Source organism: Dysidea avara, chromosome 4 (genome assembly GCF_963678975.1).
Source record: "Dysidea avara chromosome 4, odDysAvar1.4, whole genome shotgun sequence".
NCBI classification, from domain to species: domain Eukaryota; kingdom Metazoa; phylum Porifera; class Demospongiae; order Dictyoceratida; family Dysideidae; genus Dysidea; species Dysidea avara.
Window position 1 is genome coordinate 801870 of NC_089275.1, and position 25745 is coordinate 827614.

Genomic DNA, 25745 nt, shown 5'->3' on the forward strand with positions numbered 1-25745 from the left:
CAGCAAGTAATATAATGTGTCCAAATGATATCACACTCTTAGCTGAACAGATTCGAGCAGATTAAATTACTATCTCATCTATTATTGTTTAGTGAAAGATAACAGGAGATGGAGCAGCAACCTCAGGAACTATCCACTACCAGTTTGGAAGTTGATATACTTGCACTGAACGCATCTGATACCATGATACCTTGAAATGCATGAACGTATCTGATACCTTCGCTTAGCTGAGTTTATGCACGTATGTATATACATACAATTTACAATACACGCACAAACTTTAACAAGCATGCTAGCTAATAATTTATATCTCAATGGGTCAATGTCCATATCACTTTGCTAACTCAGGTAGACAGTTGCACTATAAGTTATATTATATATAAGTGTGGAATCTATGTGTAAAATCTAATTGTGTGGTATCTTTGATATCATATTATTCCACATTTGCTGAAGTCAACTACACCATTGATATGCTGAAGTTCCTGCATGTACACAATTATCGAGACGATTATGCAGTCAAACTGTCAGCAGTTGCAAGAGATGTCTAAATAATGATTTAGCTAAAATGTACACAACTTGCATGGACATGGCAAAACATGATGATTTTAGACATATTATTTGATGCATACAGTATTATAATACAGCTATACATGTGCGGCATGAAAAGCTAGGGCAAAGTAGTAGTTAATAATAGTATAATTATTAATTAAGCTTTGCCAACTCTAGTGTGAGATTTACTGAGCTTATGTGTGCATGCAGGGCTATTTGATTTGATTGAATGCTTTAGCTACGGTGACCAGCACTGAAGTAGTTTGCTATGTCACTATCTTGGTTGCTCAGTACAAATGAAGTATGTACAACTCAAGATCTAGGCATTTTCTCATCACTACTGAGATCACTACAAGGAGAACTAGCTCTTAGTCATGATTACTTACTATGTGAGGTAACTGTATAGACACAGTTCCATTAGCTATAGGCTAACTTGCTACATGTCAACGGGCAAAGCCGCCAATTTACCTAGGCAAATTAGCCATATATACTAAGCTCTATTGCAGGTAGTATGCAGTATTGCAATAGCTAAACAGTAGCCTCTTCAGTAGACTCGTACCTTGACTCATACCAGGCACAGAACACGGCTCCACAGCACTACAACATAGTATTTAAAAGTATTTCAAATCTTAACTGAAATCTTAAAATCTTGTAAAATCTTTTCAAATCTTAGTCAAAATCTTGAATCTTTCTTAAGATTTCTCAAATCTCAAATCTAAGTACTGCGTTACGGACCCCTCGCCCGTCGAACCTTATAATGGCAAATCACCACGACTTGTATGAGTCCTCGTATAAATATATAACTGGTTGCTTCATCTCGAGGTGTTATTATTTTGTGCTAGCGAGGAGGGCGCTCCTATTGACACGAGTTCTATTATGATGGCCGGAGTGCAGACGAATCACTGGGAATACGAGGAAGAGTCCTTCTACAGAGATAAGTTACAACAAGTGTTTAATAATATCGATCGGGACCACGATGGAACTATAACTAGAGAAGAACTACATCAATATTGTGAAGGTGACCAATTCGAGGACGCCATTACCACTTTAGACTTGGAAAAGTCGGGAAGTATTTCATTCGAGCAGTTCTATGCTTGTTTCAAGGCGGTTATTCCAATGTTGAAAGTACAGCAACCAGCCATTTCCACACCACTACACAACATGGGGCCATCTTACGTGGCGGAAACTGAAGATGATGAATCAAAAATGGTGGTAGAATGGGTTAGCATTATGAGGAAGTTCTCCATAGACAGTGACAGTCCTTTATTCCAGTGAGTTACTTGTGTGGTTAGTGTGGGGGGTAAACTAAGGGATAGTCTCATGATGGGTACACACGGCACAGTGAAGCAAGGGGGTGACACACAGGCACTCACTGTAGGTAGATCTGCGACCGCGGTCAAAGTCTAAGTCAAAGGTCAAGGCCACCAAAATCGTGCCAATTCAATGGTCAAGGGTAAAAGCTTCCAACCCACAATCAAAAAGTGCTGAAATATCGTTGCTAAGTCACCGGTCAAAGGTTGAAAAAGGCTCTTAGTCACAGGTCAAAGCGAAATTTCGGCCGGTCAAGACTTTGACCGCAGTCACAGATCTACCTACAGCGCGTACCTACGTGACACCCCCTTGGTGGAGGTACAGAGGACACGTACACTGTTATAAAAAAATTATTAATGCATAATTCAAAGTACATGTGATGAAGCACCTGACCCTCAGATATTGCAAGGTCAAGTGCTCCGATAGTCACTGGGCTGCCACGATGAGACCTGGCGAGGTATGTAATGGAAGTGTTTTTGACAATAATGTACATGCCCGAAAGTTGCCACATTTGGCAACTTCTGGAATGTGCATAATTGCCAGTTTTGGCAATTCCAGAAATCGCCAAAATTGGTAATTTCCCGGAAATGCCAAATTTGGCAACTTTCAAGATGTGCACAATTGCCAAATTTGGCTATTCCTGTACATATTGTGGTAGCTTACCATTGGAATTTATAGCAGTAGCTGAAAGTTCCTAAGTTTGGAATTTTATGTATTTTCTTTATATAATTCCTGATATAAAGAATTGATTGTGGGTTTTAGTATCCAAATTTGGTAAAAATAGTATTGGTAGCACAATTCAATTTTTGGCCAGTAAAGAATATGCCAATTTTGGTAGTCTGATGACTTGCAATTTGCCAATTTTATTTTTAGTCATTCCACAACTCTGCCAATTTTCATAATTACAAAACTTACCAGTTTTGGTAATAACAAAAGTAGCCAATTTTGGCAATTATAAAATTTGCCAATTTTGACAATAATCGCTTGCCATCTCAATGAGCCTTATCCGAAATTACGTCACAGGCATAAAAATGGCCGCTGTAGTGTGGGGACGTTCGTAAAATTTGTATGGGTGACTATGGGAAGAAAATTTTTGAACGGGAATATCTCAGTCAAGACAGAAGATATCGACCTCTAACCAGCAGATATGGTTATAAATTAGATGAAAGAATAGAAATCTAGCGTTGTTTTGAAAATCAACCGAAAATCGCTTTTACGCTCTTACTGTATTGTCTTATAGCCATACCTGCTAGTTAGAGTTCGATATCTTCCTTCTTGGCTGAGATATCTCTGTTCAAAAATTTTCTTCCCATAGTTGCCCATACAAATTTTACAAACGTCCCCACACTACAGCAACCATTTTATGTCTGTGACGTAATATCGGATAAGGCTCATACTATGTAGCTCAATTAATACTCTTATTCATAGCAATATACAACAAGATGGCCGCATTATTTGGGGGACTAATGTACAGGCTGGTGCCTATGGAGACATTGTTTTGATCGGTCATATTTCACTCGTGAAGTAAGATACCAACCAGTATGGATATAAAATAACATATATACTGCACATAAGCGATAATTATCTCGAAAATTAGTTTATTGTATTGTTTTGTAACCGTACCTGTTGCTTAGAGCTCAATATCTTCTTCCCTGGCTGGAATTGATCAAAAGAATTTCTACATTGCCGCCTGTGCATTAGGCCCCCAAATAACGCAGCCATCTTGTGCTCGTGACATCATTGTGGATAAGGTCCATACTGTTTTTGCCAAATTTGGACACTAAAACACCCACAACTATTGTTCAGAATAACATAAAAAAACATGCCAATATAGAATTGCCAAAATTGATTACTTTGGGAATTGCTAAAATTGAGAAGCTCAAAATTACTAAAAATGGTATAATCCAGGCATGTGAAATACATTACCAAAATTGGCTAGTCTGAAAATTACCTAAATTGGTATAATGGGGAGTATGTGTGTATCTCTTCCCTGGTGGTTCATTTTGATCACATGACACAATCTCCAAACAACTCTGTATAGTCAAGCCATCTGGGTTGAATGCAAGAAAAGGTTTCAATTGGTATGTATTTTTAGTGATACCCTCCTGAACACTAAAATAAAATTAAAGGGCTTCAAATCCAACATACACAGACACAGTATTTAGTAATCCTAAAATGCTAACTATGTACTTAATATTATTTTCTCTGACAACTGGCAGAAATCATTGCTTGTATAATAATTGTTATTATGTTAGTGTGTGTGTACTGGCTGTTATAAAATCCCAAGTCCAAGCTCAAGTCCCAAGCTACCTTAGGCATCATGTCCTGATTATCAAGGTGTCCTTATTAGTGAGGTGTCCTGATTTCAGGGGTCTAAATGTGTGTACACTAATACAAATGGGACCATTGCCAAGTGTCCTGATTATCAAGGTGTCCTTATTAGTGAGGTGTCCTGATTTCAGGGGTCTAAATGTGTGTACACTAATACAAATGGGACCATTGCCAAGTGTCCTGATTATCAAGGTGTCCTTATTAGTGAGGTGTCCTGATTTCAGGGGTCTAAATGTGTGTACACTAATACAAATGGGACCATGGACAAGTGTCCTGATTATCAAGGTGTCCTTATTAGTGAGGTGTCCTGATTTCAGGGGTCTAAATGTGTGTACACTAATACAAATGGGACCATGGACAAGTGTCCTGATTATCAAGGTGTCCTTATTAGTGAGGTGTCCTGATTTCAGGGGTCTAAATGTGTGTACACTAATACAAATGGGACCATGGACAAGTGTCCTGATTATCAAGGTGTCCTTACTAGTGAGGTGTCCTGATTTCAGTGCATACACTAATAGGATCATTATGTAAAATGGACAGTCATTAAATGCTCCATTCATTCATTACTAAATGTAATGACAATTGCTTTAATGTTGGGTGCAAATTAGAAACAGTAACTTAACCCTTTGGCACAAATACCATCAACACTTTACCAAAGGAAGTTTGTGTGGTCTTGAAACCTCACTTTAGAAGCTAACCTCATTATGGTGACCATATAACAGGAGGACTTCTCATCCTATGGACAAGTGATCACACTACTAACATCACTGAAACATGTCATCTTGTGTTAGTGATGTTAGTGATGTATATCAGTTACATTCTTACATTCTTACTGGTAACAATGATACTCAGAATGGGCTCCATTGTCTTGTGTGAAGGCTGTCGAGTTGAAGGAAAAGCTTGGAATAGTCTACCAGAGTAATTTCATGTTACTAGCAAATGCAGAAATGATATACTGCTCTGAATGTACTACCATTCTGCCATATTGCCACTTAGTATAGTGCTGAGACCTGCTGTTAACAGCTACCTGTAAAGGAAGTACACCTCTTTAAACTAGTGTACCTTAATGTCCACTTGTATACCCTACCTGCGTTGTGAGGGTAAGAAAATAGTGACCAATAGTGGAGTATGCTCGATCTATTCTGTTCTTTTCAATACAGGGAGGGGCTGATCTAATTGAATCAATCATCTTGACTACATATTTGATAACAATTATTACCTTATATGTGGCTCACAGGGCTTCCCTTAGATGCTGTTGAATGAGTGGTTGCTGTCTTAGAACACATGTTTACAAGCTGATATAAGTGTATTGGGCTTCTGTGTTGTAGCTTATGTGTGTAGCTATTAATAACATGTTGCTTATAGTAACATGTTAGCTAATATGGTGTCTTAAGTGGAAATTGTGTTGTGGATGCTAGCAGATTTGTTCTTCCAATATAAAAAAATGGTTTTTAAGTTCACTACAATTTTGCTGTATTAGCAAACTTATGGTATGGTATGTGTTGTTGCCATATTGGTTTACGTTTTAGTGGTGCTGCCGTCACCAAGGCCACCAAATATGTGTGAAGTTTTTTATAGTCAGAACATATATTATGTTTCATTTGTTGTATATGTTTGATACACTGGGGCTTCTGTGTTTCTATAGAAGACCTGCAGAGAGGTACCGTCTCTAGGTCGTCCTTTTTGCAGGGTATGTTGTCTCATTGAGAGCAACGTGTTATACTGAGATTTGGTAGGGCTCTGGTACTCTTATGACATGGTAATATTTGGTATTGTTCTCTGAGGTGTTAGTTCAACATTTCTGTGACATGTGGCCTCTGCTGGGAGACCAGACTTGTTATCATGTGATACATTGGCCATGCACATGGTCTTGGCTATCAGAACACTCCACATGATGTTACTGTAGTGGCTAGCTGTTGTATCTACCATGCCAAAGATTGCCCTCTTAAGAATCGCAGATGAGCTTATGCTATGTTATGTTGAGAATGTACTGTATTTTTCCAAGATCTTGCGGTACATGAAGTGCCATGCACTAAAAATGCACGCGTATCTGGCAAAGTGAGTCATATTGCTGATTTGGTTCACACATCGTTATAATGCTGTCAGTATGATTAATGAACAGTAGACCAGCTACCACAAATTATTGACGGTACAGTATCTGTACTGTATGACCACGAGGTTTAATTCCAAATTTTGTAACTCACATGTGTGCGCATTAGTACATGGCACTTTGTACACCGCAAGATCTTGGAAAAATACAGTAGTCTTGTTAAGCACTTTTATGAGGAGTAACAATATGTTAGTGACATATTCATAATGAGTTATTTCCTCTGTGTGATTCCTCCATTATGTGTCAGGAATGTTTGGCTGCTGTGAGGCTGCCATGTAGTCTGGCTAGTCAGGTGTTATGAAGTTGTTGCTGAATGGTCTTTATAATATGCTGAAGATATTAACTAGGTACTGTGGAGCCTTACTTAGTATAACCACCCTGTTCCTTATTATAGAGACCTTGTGAAGTATAGAAGTGTTATAGTTGCATATAAGGTCTGTGCACTTCTTGGCTGCTCTTCTCCTTACATGTTGCTATCAGGTGTGGCTTCTCATTAGTGATCTAGTCGATGAGATTAAGAGGAAGTCTTAATAGAGTATATAACCATATCTCTCTATTTGCCTTGAAGTGATAGCTTCCTATACTTGTACTTCCAGCCTGTCAGTCACATCTACTAATAACATTACATGAAGTAACAGCGAAGGGCATCATTTAGATTGATGAAGTAGTTTTACCTTTCCTGCCTTTGTTAAAAGAAAAAAATAGAAGCCATTGGTACATAATTGGAGACCAGTGCATCGGAATGTGGTATAGAACTTGTGGGACTTGCACTGTGGTATGGAGATTGTGATATCAGGAGCTATAAGCTCCTGGTGATATACAGTACCCTATGTATAAAGTATGGAGATTGTGATATCGGAATGTGTTTGTTACAGATCAAAGGAGTTACAAGAACTAATTGGTCAGCTGGAGCACCAATCCCCTCACCTGTTAGACACAATGGAACAAGTCATATCTTACCTTCATGCTGACTGGCAACAACTTAAGAAAGATTGTGACAACTTGCAGCATAAGCTAAAGAGGTGAGAGTGTTAAGCTTTATGTGGTCTGTGTGGTTTAGAGCTGAGAAGTGCATGGTGTATATGAATTAAATAGATTCCTAGTGTTTATACAAGCAGCCACCAGTAAGGCACTGGGACCTTTGTTACTTAGTATGTAGCTGTAATGTCTGTATTGCTCTGGTGTTACAGTGCATCAATTGCAAGCCCATGTGGTTTGAAGTCTACTAATCATATATGCTATATACCATAATTTATTATGATGTTTTGTATATTCTATTATATTGGCACACCATGACAACAGGGAGTCACACCACACAGCAAAACAGGCTCAGGAATGTGATGAGGTCTTAAAAGAGCAGTTGGAGAAAGAACGAGAAGCCTTCGTAGCCAAGGTAACCAAAATAAGAATAACTTGTAACTATGATGACTGGTGTAGTAGTGTCACACATTTTCAATAGTACAATTGTTAACAACACATCATTAAATTACAATATCAATATTGTATATCAACACTATCTCACTAAATACAGTACCTCCTCTTTGATCATTTACATGCATTACCGTTAGAATGCCAGGTAGGCTTTTTGAAGGATGGGAGAATCTACTCTACATGAGCAAGCCATTTGAGGCTCCAGTCTTTTGTCCTATATGGAGAGATTTTCATTGTACTCTCAATCAAAAATCTTTAGAAGAGGCTGTACATGTCCCCTTCACATTGATATCATATTTGGTCATGTCTAACACCATTGATTGTATGGTCATATTGTAGTACATGACAGAAACCAGTTACATCAATCTGGGGTGTGTGATTGGCTGTAATTGTGTTACCAGGACACTTCTCTGGTGGTGTTTGTAAATTGTGTGTGTGTGTGTGCGTGCGTGTGTGTGTGTGTCTTATGGTGTAACCATGGTACTGCCACACCATGTTATTGTGCCAACTTTGTTACATAACTTCTATATATGGTGAGAATATATATATTGTATAGTTTCATGTAAGGCTACATGCCCATACACAGGGTAGTAACTGCCATACACTACAATACACACTTAGTAACACTTAGCAACCTCAATGTTGTTATGTGACAAAATTTAATTATGTTTGAATGAGAGCTGAAGGAGGACAAACCCTACTAGTCACCCAAACTATGTTAGTACCTACAACCAGCCTGTATGTTCCATATATGGAGTACTGGAGGCTATACCTGAGACAATCCCCTTACGTACATGACATCAAGTGTTATAATATTTGTATATATAATCAGTGTTGGGCAAGTTACTTTTTAAAAGTAACTAGTTACATATTACATATTACTTGCAACAGAACTATTTAGTTACAGTTACATATTACCCATAAATAAAGTAACTATAATAATATTACATATTATATTACTTTGTGTCCACAGCCTTAAGCTGTCATGTGTGAAACTGCCACCTTATCACGTACCATGATGGCATTGTTGGGCAATGTGCAAATCTTGGTTATAAGTAAGAAACTGGTGAATAAGCTTCATTCAGTGGGCTTCATTACTTCATTGTGGCTAGGTGTTACTCAGTGGATTACTAACGAGATTAGTAACTTTGTTATAATATTATGTAATATTAGACTGGTTACAGTAACTATATTACTTAGGTAACGCGTTACATTCGTTACATTTGTTAGTAGAGTAACTTGAGTTATATTACCTGTTTTTATAGCGTATTTTGTTATATTATTTAGTTACCACAAAAGTAATAATATTACGTAACACGTTACTCCCAACACTGTATATATATATATTATAAACTCTTGATGATGTTGGAGCAATTCCCTTTTTTTTCTAAGCACTTGACTTCAAGTTGTTTCTATGTCAACATCTTCCTGCTATACACAAGTAGAAGCCCATGTGGTTAAGTTGATCAAAGAAAAGAAAGTAGTAAAACAATGGAATAGATAAAAAGTGGTGAAGTGAGGAAGGTTGCCTATACCTGCAGATGTACTAGTGGACATTAAATCGCTGAACTTCAGATAGGAATTAAATGTCCAATAGCACAGTACATCTGCAGGTATAGGCAACCTTCCTCACTTCACCACTTTTTAGCTATTCCCTTGTGTTTCAATACCTTTTTCTGTGATCCCTAATCCAACTTATAATTCCTAATTTTTCTTCTTGTTTGTTTACTTTTTTATAACTTAATAATTATGACTAATGAACCAGTTGTATACCAGTTTAATGGTGCCATAAAAGTAATTTTGCATCAGAGCACGTATCCCAACAATCAATTACGTAATGGGTGGCCAATACGTTTTGTTTTCAGCTATGCTTTGCCTGTTACGCAGCATTAAAAGCACAGAACAGTGTGAGAAGCATCGCTGCAATCAATCCAGTCACTACAGAAAATACAGAACATAAGCATAGTAGCCACCACAGCCACAGGGATGCTGCATCGCATTATCGTGAATCGACATCTTACGTTATCAGCGAAAAGAACTGGAGCACAAAGGCAAGTCCATGATGTGTATGTACTGTGGTTGGTGAAAATGCACATCTTGGAACGTAGTGACGTCGAACAGTGCCTGTACCTTATCCATTGTCGAGTTACGCTTGGCTGGAGGCATCAGTTAGTCAGTCAGTCAGTCAGTCAATCAGGCACCACAAAATTCTGTTAAGGCCACATAAACTTAATTATTAGTTTCTCATCCTCCTGTATTCAAAATAGCAGTGCGGGAGGGCGGATTTTTATTTTATTTATTTTTACTAACTAGATAGCTGAATTAGCTAGCTAAAATGATTAAAAAATGTAATTTTCTTAGACTGCTCTAGCAAGGTACCAACTATAAAAGGTGCTAATTGGCATTCCTTAGCCACCAGTGGTACAAAAAATCCTTGTACCAGGTAAGAAAAATGGCAACGCAGGTGGGGATGAGAAACTAATAATTAAGTTTATGTGGCCTGAATAGAATTTTTTTTAAAATTCCATAGAAACTTTTTGGTAGGGTTTGGGGTTAGTCTGAAGACATTTTTGGGCTTGGCTGTGCCTAACCAATGTTTCCAAGCTGTCATGAACAAAAATTGATTCTGATTTTGGGGTGATATTTTTGAATGGAAAAGCACAGTTCTTCATGGTCCCTAATATATGACACAGGCTTAATTGGATAATGTTTGATATTTGTTGACCTGACATTGCCAGTGTAAAGGGGCCATCAGAGGTACCCCTCAGTTGTAAGAGGTACATCTATCCTCTATACTGTATGAGTAGGTATATAGTTACTAATACATCACTTATTACCCAGGAACGCCAGATGAAGTCAAAACTGAATAAACAATTGAGAGAGAAAGAAGATTACATCTTACAAGTGTTAGCTCAGAAGCGGAAGTTGGAGGAACAACTGAATGAGAAGGAGAAAGAACATGTCTCCCTCCAGCAGGTATAAAATGTAGTCACCTTTGGTTATCATTGTAGTATTGGTAGGTAAAATCACTTTTTCTAACACCACTTACCGCCACAACCGCCATATGGCAGAATCAATTATAAACTTCCATAAGGGCTCTGTAGCTTCTGTCGAATGTTTAAGTAGCCCATGTAGTGGTGCCAGGTCATGCCTTAAGTGAACTGGGACAGGAATAACCAGTTCCTTGCACACTTGCGAGTAAGGTGACAATCATCACACACTTTTTGATGGTCGATAATAAGCACTGTACATGATTCTTTGATGTGATAATCACACTAATAATGAAGAGAAACAGTATTGAGACAGATTATATAGGTTAGAATGGCGTGTTGCAACTTTTGTACGTCTCAAATCAGTCCCCGTGCATATATGTATGCACATGCACACTTGGTCAAATGCCTGAAAAACAGACTGAAGAGATGATGAATCACTTCAACTGTCAACCGGTTGTGTTAGTATTACTACACCGTTATATTATGTGTGGGCTGACTTTTGCACTTATAATGGCTCTGTTATGGTTTCCTCAACAAACAAAAAATTCAGGAAACTACACCTTTGGGTGTATATCTAGCATTTGTAGTAGCAGTGATGTTAGTGTAGTACTTAGGTGGAGCTGATTGCAGCATATTGTGTGTGAAAATAATAGAGTACTACTCTACTGCACAGCTAAACAAAGAACTGGAGAGTGAGATAAAGTACAAGGAAGATATTATCAGTTCATCACACTCCACTCCTACACTCAAACAACAACACACCGTCACAACACCAATCATATCTGTCAACTCTCTGGAGAAGAAGAAGGAAGAATTGTTGATGAGCTGGATGTCTCGTAGCAATTAGTGAGTAGTAGTAGTAGTAGTAGTAGTAGTAGTGTGTGTGTGTAGTGTGCGTGTGTAGTGTATGTGTGTGCGTGTAGTGTGTGCGTGTAGTGTGTGTGTGTGTGTACGTGCGTGTGTGTGTGACCTCATCAGTTATCACCAAATGCCAAAACTATTGTCCTGTTAGATTAGCTGGAAACCAAATTTTCATTCATTTTAGCCTTTAGCATCAACTGTGTATATGTGACTGGACCTGCAATAGGTTTTGTGGGCACATAGATTTTGTGCCATTATGCTATGGTAATACAAATTCACCTCTTTGTAATTGGCTTTATGATGCAAGTCACAGAATGCAAATATTCTGTTCCAGTACTGAGATATGACCTGTTATGTGACATGGTGTAGTTTGTGCCCACATGCCCTGTTTTTGCAGGGCCGGGAACATATAGAAATACTCTAATAGAACAGTCAGTAGATATATGTCCCATAGGTTATCACTGTTGTGGTTAATGAAATGTGTCGTATTGTACAGTAGTTCCTATAGTGAGGCAGAGTCTGAGGAGTCATGTGATGAGGGACCAGTGTCACCCACTCATCTACACCCAACCTCGTTCCTCTCTCCTCTACATGAATCTGAACTCAACAAAAGGTACTGTGTGGTGTGCAGTAATTAGAACATGTTAAAGTACTCTTCTTATTAGTAGCTGTGGTACACTAATAGTTTGTACAGTATACCAGTTACATGTGTACTATTTGTACAGTAGTTGGTTAGTGCTTAATGGTTAAAATAGAGGATATGCACAACTTTATGACTGAAAACATCTAATAAAAATGTGACATCACGACAGTAAATGAATGTATTTTAGGTATGCATAGAAAGTGTGAATCGCAAGACTTTTGAGAATTTCTCCAGAGTGATAGATTCCGTTACATGTATGTCGTATCTGCCCGGTAATAATTGCACGCTTAAGGATAATACTTTTATCTTAGACTACACAACAATAAATACATGGTACAAGACACTATATTTATACTATAAAAAGAAACCTTAAATAGCATGTTTACCAAGTACAAGGTGCAATACAAGTCCATAAATAGTGTGTTTACTCTATTACATACAATTAACATAACCATAAGAAAAGCTGCTAATACATGTGTTGATTACTTAGCTAAGTACAAAAACAAATCAAAGTACACAGTACAACTTAGCTAAGGATTCTGATTACTACATTCCTCCCTTCTTAATTCTGAAAACGCTCTGGGGGCCTACGATACCTTTGTGAGCGGCAAAGTTCAGTTGGTGCACTTCCACTGGTAGGTGGCTGCTGGGAAACTGGAATAGGAATGTCATCAGTATCATTGTCTTGATCAGGACTACAGTCACCTTGTCTGTTGCGAATGTGATCCGCATGTCTTCGGACAATTTTACCATCTGATAATTTGATCTTGTAAGAGTGCTCACCACTGGTACTAACAACAGTTCCTGGTAACCAATTGCCTTTTGGTCCCTTGTTAAAACCACGAACCATCACTAAGTCATTATGTTGAAAAGTACGTTGTTGGGTGGTTCTGTCATGTTTTGACTTTTGTCTATGTTGCTGTTGTGAAACTCTGTCTTTTAGGCTAGGTACAATCAGGTCCAGGTGTGAGCGAGGTCTCTGTTTCAAGATTAACTCTGCTGGAGCAACTCCTGTTGTTGCGTGAGTTGAAAGTCTGTAATGAAAAAGAAAGCGTGAGAGTTTAGTTTGTATTGTACCAGTCAACTACTTCTTCATTCCAATTTTGGAGGTCTGAACAGCTCTCTCAGCTAAACCATTAGAAGAAGGATGATAAGGTGCGGTCTTAAAATGGCGGATGTGATTTTGCCTTAGAAATTCAGTAAATTCACCGCTAGTGAAACAAGAGCCATTGTCTGTCACAATCACCTTAGGTATCCCAAATCTGGCAAACATTGTTCTTAAATGTTCAACTGTTGCTTGAGTAGTACCAGAACTGACAACCTCTATTTCCATCCATTTAGAATGGGCGTCGACAACAACCAAAAACATTTTTCCCAGAAAGGGTCCAGCATAGTCTAAATGAATTCTCTCCCATGGGTTTTCTGGCCATTCCCATGGATGCATTGGTACAGCTGGGAGAGAAGGCTGATTGACATGACACTGGTTACACTGTTTTACTTGTGCTTCCAAGTCTGAATCAATGTTAGGCCACCACACATAACTACGAACCAAACCTTTCATCTTAGAAATTCCTGGATGACCTTTATGAAGCAAAGCCAGCAACTTCTCTCTTCCCTGCTTAGGTACCACAACCCGATTCCCCCAGAGTAAGCAGTTGTTTTGAATGCTGAGCTCTAACTGTCTTGATTGATATGGTTTAAGTACTGAATCAACTGCTCGTGGCCAGCCATGTTGCACAAATCTGCGTACTTTGGACAACATAGGATCTCGATCAGTCCATGATCTGATTTGGTCCACTGTTACTGGAGAAATCTCCAAGCCTTCTAACAAGTACAATAACTCTTGAAGCATTGATACTTCTTTTGGCTGCACTGATAGTGGCAATCGGCTGAAACCGTCAACATTTGCATTATCCTTACCAGGCACATACTGCTCTGTGTAGTTATACGCACTCAGTGTTAAAGCCCATCGTTGTATTCTTCCTGATGCCATCACCGGAATACCTTTTCTCTCTTCTAAGAGGTGTTGTAGGGGTTTGTGATCTGATTTAATTGTAAAATGTCTTCCAAACAAGTACTGGTGAAAATGTCTGACTCCAAAAACAATAGCAAGTGCTTCCTTGTCTATTTGTGCATAATTTTTCTCCGCAGGTGCCAGAGAACGTGAAGCAAAAGCAACTGGCAGTTCATCATCTCCAACTTGGTGAGACAAAACTGCACCAATTCCATAAGGGGATGCATCACAAGCCAAAATCAGTGGTTTGGATGGGTCATAGTGTGTCAAGACACTTGAAGATGTCAACAAAGCCTTGGCCTTCTCAAAAGCTTTATGTTGCTTTTCTACCCATGACCAATGATGTTTCTTCTGTAGCAAGCTGTACAAAGGAGCAAGACATGTAGAAAGGTTAGGTAAGAACTTGCCATAATAGTTCAGCATGCCCAAAAATGACTTCAACTGTGACACATTTCTTGGGGCAGGTGCTTCCACAATAGCTCTAACCTTCTCTGGAATTGGTTCCAGTCCCTTAGCTGATATTTTGTGACCAAGGTATTCTACCTCCTGTAGCATGAAAAAGCATTTATCAGGCTTTAATTTCATACCTGCTGAAGCCAATTTCTGCAATACTGCTGACAAATTGGTCAGGTGCTCTTGGTCATTCTGTCCAGACACCAAGATGTCATCAAGAAACAAGCACACTCCTGGAAGACCCTGAAGAAGTGTTTCCATAGTCCTTTGGAATATGGATGGAGCAGCTGAAACACCAAAAGGAAGTCTGTTGTACTGGAACAATCCTTTGTGCGTGTTGATAGCCACAAGTTTCTTTGATGCATCATCTAAGGGTATCTGCTGATAAGCATGGGCAAGGTCTAGTTTTGAAAATCTCTTTCCACCAGCCAATGATGCGAACAAATCATCTATTCTAGGCAAGGGGTAGCTGTCCACTTGGGAAGCTTGGTTAATTGTAACCTTGTAGTCTCCACATATCCTAATTGAACCATCTTTCTTTAACACAGGAACAATTGGGGCAGCCCACTCAGAAAATTCAATAGGTTCGATCACACCTTGTTGAATTAAACGGTCCAGTTCTTTCTCAATTTTTGCCTTCAAGGCATAAAGTACTGCTCTGGGTTTGTGAAAACGGGGTTGGGCTGTAGGATCCACTCTAATTGTAGCATTAGTTCCTTTTAAAACTCCAAGTTCTGAACTAAAGACGGTTGTGTATGTATCAAGAATACCCTGCAAGGACAAAGAATAACATGCATGGTTAACACAAAATAAGTTAGTCCAGTCCAAACAGATCTTCATAAGCCAGTCTCTTCCCAATAAGCTTGGTCCACTCCCATTTGCGACCACTAATGGTAACTGCTCAGTCTGATCCTTATACTTGACTGTGACTATGGTGGAGCCTTTGACACCTATCTGTTCACCACTGTAAGTTCTCAGCTTGACACTGGACTCCTGGAGAGGGGGAGCATCTTCTGGTGACCACAGACGATTGTAAGTTTCTTCACTGATAATAGAAACTGAAGCTCCGGTGTCTACCTCCATTTCCAAACTAGCATTGTCAATACTCACTGACACTAGAAGTGGTTTCACAGATGTGGCTGTGACCTTGTACATGGAGTAATCATCTTCCTCCTCCTTTACTATGTGAGTAGGACGAGATGCGGTACCATCTTTCTGTTGTGGGTGGGGCTGTCCTTTTGGTAAGGGTTTACTTTTGCACACACGAGCAATGTGTCCTTTCTTCCCGCATTTGCGGCATTCCGCAGTCTTAAAACGACAATCAGCTGCCTTGTGTTTCTCTCCACATCGGTAGCATGGATTCTGTGTACCATGAGTCTTCAGCTTGTTAACAGGGACAGGGGACTGTAAATCTTTCACATTCTTTTCTGCAGATTCAGATGCCATAGCTATCTCGAAAGCCTTTTCAAAGGTGAGTTCCGGTTCTGCTAGAAGTCGGCGCTGGATTCTGGAATCCTCTACTCCGCAAACTAGACGATCTCGTAACATATCGTTGGGGGTAGTGGCATACCGACAGTGTTCTGCAAGCTGGCGTAGCTCTGCAACATAAGCTGCGACTGATTCTCCTGTACGACGATTACGGCCATTGAATCGGAATCTCTGCACAATCATTGACGGTTTAGGATCATGATGCTTCTGTACTATGGTGATGAGATCCTCGATCTTGAGCTCCATTGGCTTCTTAGGGGACACCAGATTGCGAATGAGCCGGTAGGTAGCTGGTCCACAGACACTGAGGAGTATTGCTCTCTGTTGGTCTGCATCCTCTATCTTGTTGGCTGCAAAGTACTGTTCGAGACGCTCGATGTACACTGTCCATGTTTCTTGTGAACTGGAAAACGCTGCAATGGTGCCATGAGTAGCCATAGTTATATCCTCGTCGCCACTGTCGTATCTGCCCGGTAATAATTGCACGCTTAAGGATAATACTTTTATCTTAGACTACACAACAATAAATACATGGTACAAGACACTATATTTATACTATAAAAAGAAACCTTAAATAGCATGTTTACCAAGTACAAGGTGCAATACAAGTCCATAAATAGTGTGTTTACTCTATTACATACAATTAACATAACCATAAGAAAAGCTGCTAATACATGTGTTGATTACTTAGCTAAGTACAAAAACAAATCAAAGTACACAGTACAACTTAGCTAAGGATTCTCATTACTACAATGTATAACAGAGTAACTGGAAGGAGGAGCCCCATCCGTAGTTCATGTGACGAGTTATAGTCCGAGCCACACTTGCTACCCACACTTTTGTATGGGATTGACGATAGTTGTTCACTGTTAAAATTTCTTGGTCATGCCACTAATCTCATTATATTGATCATTTTTTGTTCAAATAATAAATGCACATATCCTCTATTCAAACCTGAAAAAAATGCTCTGTATTGGAGTGGCTATCTCTGACTGCTCTAATAGAATATTTCTGATCTTCTGCAATAGATCGTATAGTCTCAAATTATAGCCCAAGCATTTATTTCTTTTTACCCCGACTACTGGCTACAGTATACAGGACAACATTTCATTAATCAACTTGATATTGTGCTCTCCATGATGTTTTTCTAAAAGGAACTTCATAAAACATTATTCACTTCATCTTATACCACTGCACAGCCTTTGTAGCTCTGTAGCAGTCTAATTAGCTTATTATTGTTGCTATAGTGACAGTTTATCAAACAAATATTATATACTACTGTATTTCAGTATCACTTATATTACTACAATATCTACAAGTACACTGAAAAATTTGGAATTTTCAACTAGAGTAGGAACCATAGCACATCGATAAAAAGTACTGAAACAAGCTGGAGTAGTGCACAATATTAATCACAGTAAAACAATAAGTAGTGTTATATATTCCTACTGTGCATTTCCATTATGGTATCTTGAGTACAGTAGGGACATAACACTTCTTAAACCCCAGTGCGTGGGAGTATCAAAGCGCCGCGCTGGGTTATAACTACCATACAGCTAGACAGAGCGGCGCTGCTACCGTACGATATATTAGTTATCACCCAGTGATAACTAACTTATCACCCTGTTGCGGAGCCACCCAGTCTCTTTCGTGACATCATAATAACCGCGAATGGCATTGTTTACCGATGGAACAAAGAGCCAAATAAGGAATTATTGATACAAAACACCAATACAGCACTTAAAACTACCTACAAGAAAAACTGTTAATCCTTTACACAATAACACTACAAGTTACCAATACGATAGTTTAACAAATGTCAAGAATAGTACGTGACGATTTTCGCTACAGCAATCACTCCCAACAGTCACTATGGTGAAGAACTAACTTCCTCTAGCTTCATCGTTCTATCTTGGACTATGGTAACCACTTGTTGGTCTTTACTTTTCTCTTGCACACCACGCGACACCACTATACCAATTTCTGACGAAGGCGAATCGTACCTGGAACCGCTGCTTCATAACACCGCCCTTCGCTACAGTTTGTAGGCAGTATGTAAGGTCTCTCTTGTGGCTACGAAGTAGAATCTCCACACAATTCGGACGAAATCTTGAGCGCAGTGATAGGAACTCAAACCGGAACTTAATTTACTATCCGTAAACTTCTGCGCACTCCCGCGCACTGGGATATAAAACAGTTATATCCCGTATACTCGGATGATATCATTGTTATTACACTCGTACCGGGATTTTAATATCATGCACTACTCCAGCTTGTTTCAGTACTTTTTATCGATGTGCTATGGTTCCTACTCCAGTTGAAAATTACAAATTTTTATTTATTAATGCTTTACAACACAAGTGCTGAAGGTCTGTAGGACACCTGGTCCTACAGCCTGCTCAAAGACTTTAGCTACATAAGGTGTGTTTGAAAAGTTGGAGTTTTTTCTGTGTACTTGTTTGTTAACTATTTTTGTAAATAATTATTATGACTGGTGAACCCACGCATACTGCATCTGAAATGATGCTGCGTGCCCCAGCTATATAAATTATTGTCTGAAAAGTGAAGTATCCATTACACTTCATTGTCAGCTATGTCTATGTTCAACCCATTACACAGCATTTCGGATCAAGAACTGTTCGAAAAGTGCCTCTGCAATCCATGCATATCAAAAGAAGAAATGGTGCCGCGTGCCTCAGTTATGTCAATTATCGTCTGAAAAGCATTACGCTTTTTGTTGTTGGCTATGTTCAACCCATTACACAGCAGTACGAATCAATAACTGTTCAAAAAGCACCTCTGCAATCAAAACAGCCACTATGAAAAGTACAGATGATTTCCGTTACAAGGGAAGCCATCACATGCTACTGCCAAATTGACACTTTTCACTGTCAGCAAAGATGAATGGGACACAAAGGAGGACACTGGTAAGTCCATGAAGAATGCATTACAAGTACGTACTGTGGTATGCCACAAGGCACCTCTTGGTCCGAAGCAATGTCGAACAGTGAAAAAATCATGCCCGTAGCCTTAGCCGTTATCGAGTTGCACTTGTCTGAAGGCATCAGTCAGTCAGTCACTCAGTTACTTAGTCAATCAGTAGAAAATTCCATTAAATATATATATATTTTTTTTAAATTCTGGAGCAACTTGTTAAAAGCGTTTCAGGTTGATCTGAAAGCTTGTTTGGGCTTAGTTTTACCTAACCAATACTGCCTCATCGTTGTCAGGGAAAATTGAGGCTATTTTTTGGGTGATTTTATTTTGTTGACCACGCCTACTCCTTTGTGGTCCCTACTATCGTAGTGTATGATTAAACCCTCAGCAACGCTTTTACTGCATTGAGATACTCTAATAGAACAATCAAGTATCTATTCTAATATAGCAATCAAAGCTACAGCAGTTCTTTTGCAGTTAATTTATTTCACAGTAAACTTGTTTGTGATTGATATCTAAAAGTAGCTAAAATTTGATCTCACTGGGGCCATGGCCTCAGACTCCCTGTTACTGTATAGCTGGTTATTTTCGAAGGGTTTTTATTTTCGGATATTTCGAAGAGGCCCTTTCCTTCGAAAATGAATTCTCAAGTCCTGTTGTTCTTCGAAAATAAATTCCCACAAGTAAAAGTAACGTGCTTTCACGTGATCAAACAACACATATTTGCTCATGTATTCTTCACAAGTTTAAGCTCAGTATTATTGAACAGCATCAATAGCAGTAAGCTATCCAGAATGACCACGTCGGCCGTCTGCTGCTGTATCCTGATCAAGTCGATTGTCTGACCAGTGGTTGCTAACTACTCCATTTATAACTCAGTCTTCTTTCCAGTGTGCAATAGTGGGGATTATTCCATCCTCGATTCCATCAGTAAGGCGAGCCAGCAAGCACATGTAGACTCTACGTATTTTTGTAATTTGTAACATGAATTTCTATTTGCTTGAAATCCACCTGTACTTCGAAATCTGCATTCTCTTCTAAATTGAAACCTTTGAAATTCAAATTTTGTTGTCTCTACGAAAATTTCTGGTTCGAAAATAACCAGCTATATGGTATTTTATTCCTTGTCTATTTTAACAGTATATAAGTATCCTAGAATATATCCTAGATACACCATTGGTTTTCCTACTATATTATACTGGTTAATGGTGATGTTGTACATGTTATAGTGCTGTGTCATTGGCTGAAGAGATTGAACAACTAGATGATGAGAAACAAGGGGATTCCCCTCCAGTTGTGCCCCATATACAGCCACAATCAAATGATGAGACATCACTGGACCAATCTCCTGTACATTCATCACATCAAGATGAAGGACAATTAGCAGTAACAGTCGGTGAACTATCAACTAGTTGGTCACCTCAAGTGAACCAGTCCCCATTACAGTCACCTTCAGGTAGTAACTCACGAGGGCCTTCCCCTACTCCTTATTTGGAGTCATCTGACAGCTCTAGAGAATCTCCCATCCCTACATCACATGATCATCAAAAAAAAGTATATAGATCATATCCTCACAAACAAAAACAATCTAGATCACATGATCAAGGAGGCTATGTATCCCATGATCAAAGATCACATTATAAAGTAAAAAGATCACAAAGTATTCAAATTACATCTAGTAAACCATTATATAGCACTACACGAAATTTTTCTTGTCCGGACATGTTTGGGTTACAGGCATATGGACATCAACCACATTACCATGGTAAGAGTGGTGGCAGTATTTCTGCTGTGTGGGATGATCATCACCATGACAACTGTGCCTCAGTGGACAGTATCCATATAAGGAGTTTATCAGATCAACAACATACACCATTAAGAAGACGATCATCAATAACTGGTACAACAATGTTACCGGTGGTAACAGAGGAGTCTAGACCACAATCTTATAGTCCACCTAGTCATGTGTATAAGGTGATGATTGTTTGGCTTCTCTCTGTTTATCATGTTGTTATGGCAACAGGTGGTGTACCTTGGTAACAGTGGTGTTGGTAAGAGTTCAGTCATCAGATGGTTTTCATCTGGTAGTTTTCAACCTGGAACAGAGTCCACCATTGGTGAGATCTTGTGTGTATAATGTGTTATGTGATTGTGTTCCTTACACCCTACAGGTATGGATTATATCACTCATACTGTCACTGTTGACAACAAACAAGTGTTACTTCAATTATGGGATACAGCTGGACAGGAAAGATTTGGACCAATCACAGCTGTTTATTGTCGTCGTGCCGATGCTTTCATCCTAGTCTATGACATCACTAATCGTGACTCATTTGTGGGGATCAGAGGGTGGACTGATGTTATTAAGGTATGATTGATATGGCTGCTGCTCCCACAACTGGTTGTGGCCTTAAAGGGATTTGCAATGATTTTATTTGTGTTCAGTCAGTGGTCATTGTGAGACTAGAATTTTACTGGCCATGTCTTCTGCTAATCTACCTTGTTATTAAATTATGTTGACCCCTCCTTTTTATTGCTGCATTGGTTATCATCATACAGTACAATAGTACTGTATATTAGGGATCATGGAGAATAGGTTTTTTTTTTGTCCAATTATATCACCCCAAAACCAGCCTCACTTTACCTCCATAACAGCTTGTCAGTATTGGTTAGATATAGCCAAGCCCAAAAATGTTCCAGACACACTCTAAACCCTTCCAGTAAGTTTCAATGAATTTTTTATTTAACAGAATTTTCTGCTAACTGACTGACTGACTGATGCCTTCAACCAAGTGTAACTCAACTTTGGTTAGAGCTATGGGCTTGATTTCTTCACTATTCAATGTTGCTTCTTCCCGAGATGTGCCTTTTTGCCAACTACAATGAGTGCATCATGGACTTACCTTTGTCCTCCTTTGTGTCCCATTTCTTTTCACTGACACCACAAGGTGTCAATTTGTGATAGCGCACAATGTCTTCTCAATTATTTGCATACAAAAATCATCCATTTCAAGTGGATTGCTTGTAGAGGCAGTTGTTGTACTGTTCTTCATTCGAAACGCTGCTCAGCATAGCTTGAAACAAAGCGTAACATCTACTTCACTTTTCATTAATTGATAGTTGGGGCGCACGTCAATTTTTTTCGTAGCAAGTGAATAACTTGTAGAGGCAGTTTTTGTACTGTCTTCTGTTCAAAACGCTGTGTAACATGCTGAACATAGCTTGACACGAAGCATAACAGCTACTTTACTTTTCGTTAATTGATAGTTGGGTGCACGTCTAGACATTATTACTAATGTCAGGTGCTATTCATTCTTTTGATGTGGTATGTGCAGGTGCACTAGTCATAATTATGTTTTTTTAAAAAGTTAACAAACAAGTGCAATGAAAAATTAGGAAGTTCAAGTTCGATTAGGGATCAGAAATAAAAAGTAAGAAAACAAGGGAGGTTACCTATACCTGCAGGTGTGGATATTTAATCCCTAATTTAGTCATGGGTATACAGAGTGAATTAGGGAGTAAATGTCCACTTGTATACCTGCAGGTATAGGCAACCTACCTTGTTTCCTTACTTTTTATTTCTGATCCCTGATCAAACTTGACATTCATTGCATTTGTTATTATTAAGCTGCCATGATAGGAAACCTGTGTCTGTGTGTGTGCATGCGTGCATGTGTGCCTGTAACAAGACAAGACACTTCTGTACTGGTGGTAGTGATGCCACCATTGTTGATCCCAACATGTCACTATCTATGTGTATTGTACCTGCTACAGGCCACATTAAGGGATGGTTCTAGTGTGTTATTACTGATTGGTAACAAGAGAGACGTCCCACATGGTGACCGACAAGTGAGCACAAGAGAAGGAGAGAAGTTAGCTGAGGTGACTATTATTAACAGCACCGAGGGGAGGTTGATCACATGACATAATCCTTTGATGTGTAATTACACTACCAAATATGGCACCAGGTGTTAAAGTAACATGTTGTATTACAAAGACCCTTGAGTCCAGTCCACTGAATAGTATTGCCCCGAGATATGTACAGTTTGACATGTCATGGTAGTGATCTGGCTGAGGTGTCAATGTTGAATTGGTTTCTTTGAGATGAGATGAATAGTGACGTGTGATCAACCTCCTTTGATTACCACATGTTGATGTTGTTACTATGTTGTGATGTCATCATTAGCAACTAGGTGCCTTGTTCATGGAGACCAGTGCTCGTTCAGGGGACAATGTAATGAGATCACATGAGCAGTTGACCAGGTGGGCATTAAATATATAGTACAACACAATAACTTAGTGGCCAAAGGTGTCAGCATTTACTGATTTGTGAGCCACCACATTTTAAAGTTATCCCACAGATAATCTTTTTATGTTAAGTAAAATACACAACATATATGACCCACTGAATGAAAACTTGACTAGTTTGCATAATTGTGATAATGCCATTGAGATTTTTAAAAAATGTGCTGCAAAAATAATTTTACGCCAAGTTTCAATTGCTTCTGTAAACAGTGAAAGAAGACTCAAATTGAAATATCTAATATACCATATGACAATTATTACAAAAGAAATCAGTACATTTGTCAAATGCCAATAAACTCCTCAAAAGTCAGTGTTTAGATCTGTGAGTTCTTGCTTTTCATCAAATTTTAATTCATCAAAGATGATTTATTGTGAATTTGTCGAATTTTCTTTTCATCAATATTTCCTGTCTACTAATTCACCTCTTCATGTAGAGTAAGAATATCTTTGTTATGTTCTTGTACCACAAAGGAAACACGAGTTATGTGTGTTTGTTTACATTGCGGCAAAACCTTTATCATCACCATTTCTAAGTTTGAACAGTTTTCTTGCTTGAATACATGAGTGGATAATAGGCCATAAACTGTACCTTGATGAATGCCCCAGTTCATGGTGAACAAAATGACAAACTTGGTAGCCTGTTGCACTCGTAACTTGATGTTCGATTAAATAAGCAATTGTAATATTATTACTGGGTAAGCTGGGGAGGTATGACACTCATTAAGCACTGTCAAGAAGAATTCATGTCAATTGCATATTCTAAACTGATGTTTTACTACGGGCTTATGGAGACCTTGAATGCAATTTCCAGTGTTATTCTCTTCCATTGTTGTTGTTTTCCCTCCATTTCATGTAGTGAGCTCTTCATCATGTGATGACGTCTCCAATCGTCCTGTATATTAATATCAAACTGGTCGAGTTCAGTGGGGTTCACTGTACCATTAAATTATGCATAAGAAAAGCTTTCGATTGGCATTTAGTTTTCAATGAAACACTCCTAAAGTTGATTTTTAATTGCTCTGTACAAATCCTATGAGCTCATGTGAGTGTGTCATACCTCCTCTGCCAGATAGAAACTTAACAGCTCATTGTTTTTTTCCTCTGCACAATAAGGAAATTATAGAATGGAGCTTGAGAAAATTGCAAACTAGTTAGGTTTTCGCTCAGCAAGTCAGTAATGAACCACTTATTAGTGGTGTGATCTTTATAGGAAATTATTGGAGAGAGAAGAAGAGATTATTAGTGAAACAAAGTTGTTACACTCACTCTACCTCAACCCTGTTGAAACTCTCAACAAGAGAAAGTGTTTTTGTTGATGTGTGTTGTCCTTTTGTACATGTCTATTTCTCTGTGTATTTCAAATATATGAGAATATATTTCTGTATTAATTTCATGAACTCAATTGACCAACAATGCATGTTACATCACTGGTTGGTGTGGGACTTGAATGTTGGCCAGTACTGTGGGAACTAGATGGGTACTCCCTTAGAGTTTCCTTAGCTACTACGTGGTTGGTAGAATGTTAAGTATGGGCAATGGGAAGCTGAGAACCAATTTAATATTTTGTTAAGCTACACAAAGTTGCATGGTTTTGAGAGTCACCTTTTCTGGGTGCTATGACATGTTGCTTGTCAAGAACTGACTTTAACAAGAAACAGTGAACTGTTCACTGGTACAAGGATATTGAGGTTGGCCAGACAATGTGTGGATATTTTTTGTAGCCAGTAAGAAACTAGGCCAGCATATGTATGACTGATTTGTCTCCAATACGACATTTCATATAGCTAAATAAATAAAAGTCTTAATGCTCAAACTGTGGCAGAGAAGTGAACTCTGCCTCCGTCCATTTTGAAGCCTAGCTAGATATGGATATCTTCACTCCTATTTAGGTGGAAAACCGAACAGGTAGCTACTAGGCCTAAAGTTTGGCATGTCAATCTAAGTAATTTCTTATTAAAATGTTATAGCTATTACCAATATTCTTATCTCACAGGCAGCATGACTCGGATAAAATCCGGTCCGCAGTCTGGCAGAAGAATACAGCTATATTGCAATCTAACTTGGTGTGTAAATTATCATAGATAGTGTATGAAATTATAGACGTAGCTACTCATGGTCAGATACAGGTGTACAATGTTGAATTTTAATCTTACTGGGCTACCTGAGGCATTACGAAGGGGTGTGGTTGCTGCAGAATGTATTAGACTTCAATAAAGAGATGGTTGTTGATGTCATCAGCTGCTAAGACAAGTCTCCAGTAAAATTAAGAATTTAGACTATTTTTTACTGTGATGTGGGTAAATCAAACAGTGCTATTTA

General features: G+C 38.7%; 1 protein-coding gene across 3 annotated transcripts; it reads left to right on the top strand.

Annotated features, from left to right (window-relative positions):
- The first annotated feature begins 1258 nt into the window (after positions 1–1258).
- Positions 1259–24823, top strand: LOC136254866 (ras and EF-hand domain-containing protein homolog). Of its 3 annotated transcripts, none has more exons than XM_066047629.1 (12): positions 1259–1820; positions 7177–7323; positions 7604–7694; positions 10574–10708; positions 11399–11571; positions 12083–12199; positions 20351–21095; positions 21145–21238; positions 21293–21489; positions 22896–23003; positions 23308–23384; positions 24637–24823. In XM_066047629.1, exons 1-12 carry the CDS (start codon positions 1426–1428, stop codon positions 24740–24742), a joined length of 2385 nt encoding a protein of 794 aa, XP_065903701.1. In that variant the 5' UTR covers positions 1259–1425; the 3' UTR covers positions 24743–24823. The 3 variants fall into 3 exon arrangements, with proteins under 3 accessions (XP_065903701.1, XP_065903702.1, XP_065903703.1); XM_066047630.1 differs by having other exon boundaries at positions 12086–12199; XM_066047631.1 differs by lacking the exon at positions 1259–1820 and adding an exon at positions 6008–6648.
- Positions 24824–25745: the final 922 nt, after the last annotated feature.

Excerpts from the sequence above, each read along its gene's own strand:
- LOC136254866 (XM_066047629.1), top strand. The coding sequence starts at position 1,426 with ATGATGGCCGGAGTGCAGACGAATCACTGGGAATACGAGGAAGAGTCC. Across the intron at positions 11,572-12,082 it reads TGGATGTCTCGTAGCAATTA|TAGTTCCTATAGTGAGGCAG; the intron begins GTGAGTAGTAGT and ends CGTATTGTACAG. Across the intron at positions 21,490-22,895 it reads GGTGGACTGATGTTATTAAG|GCCACATTAAGGGATGGTTC; the intron begins GTATGATTGATA and ends TACCTGCTACAG.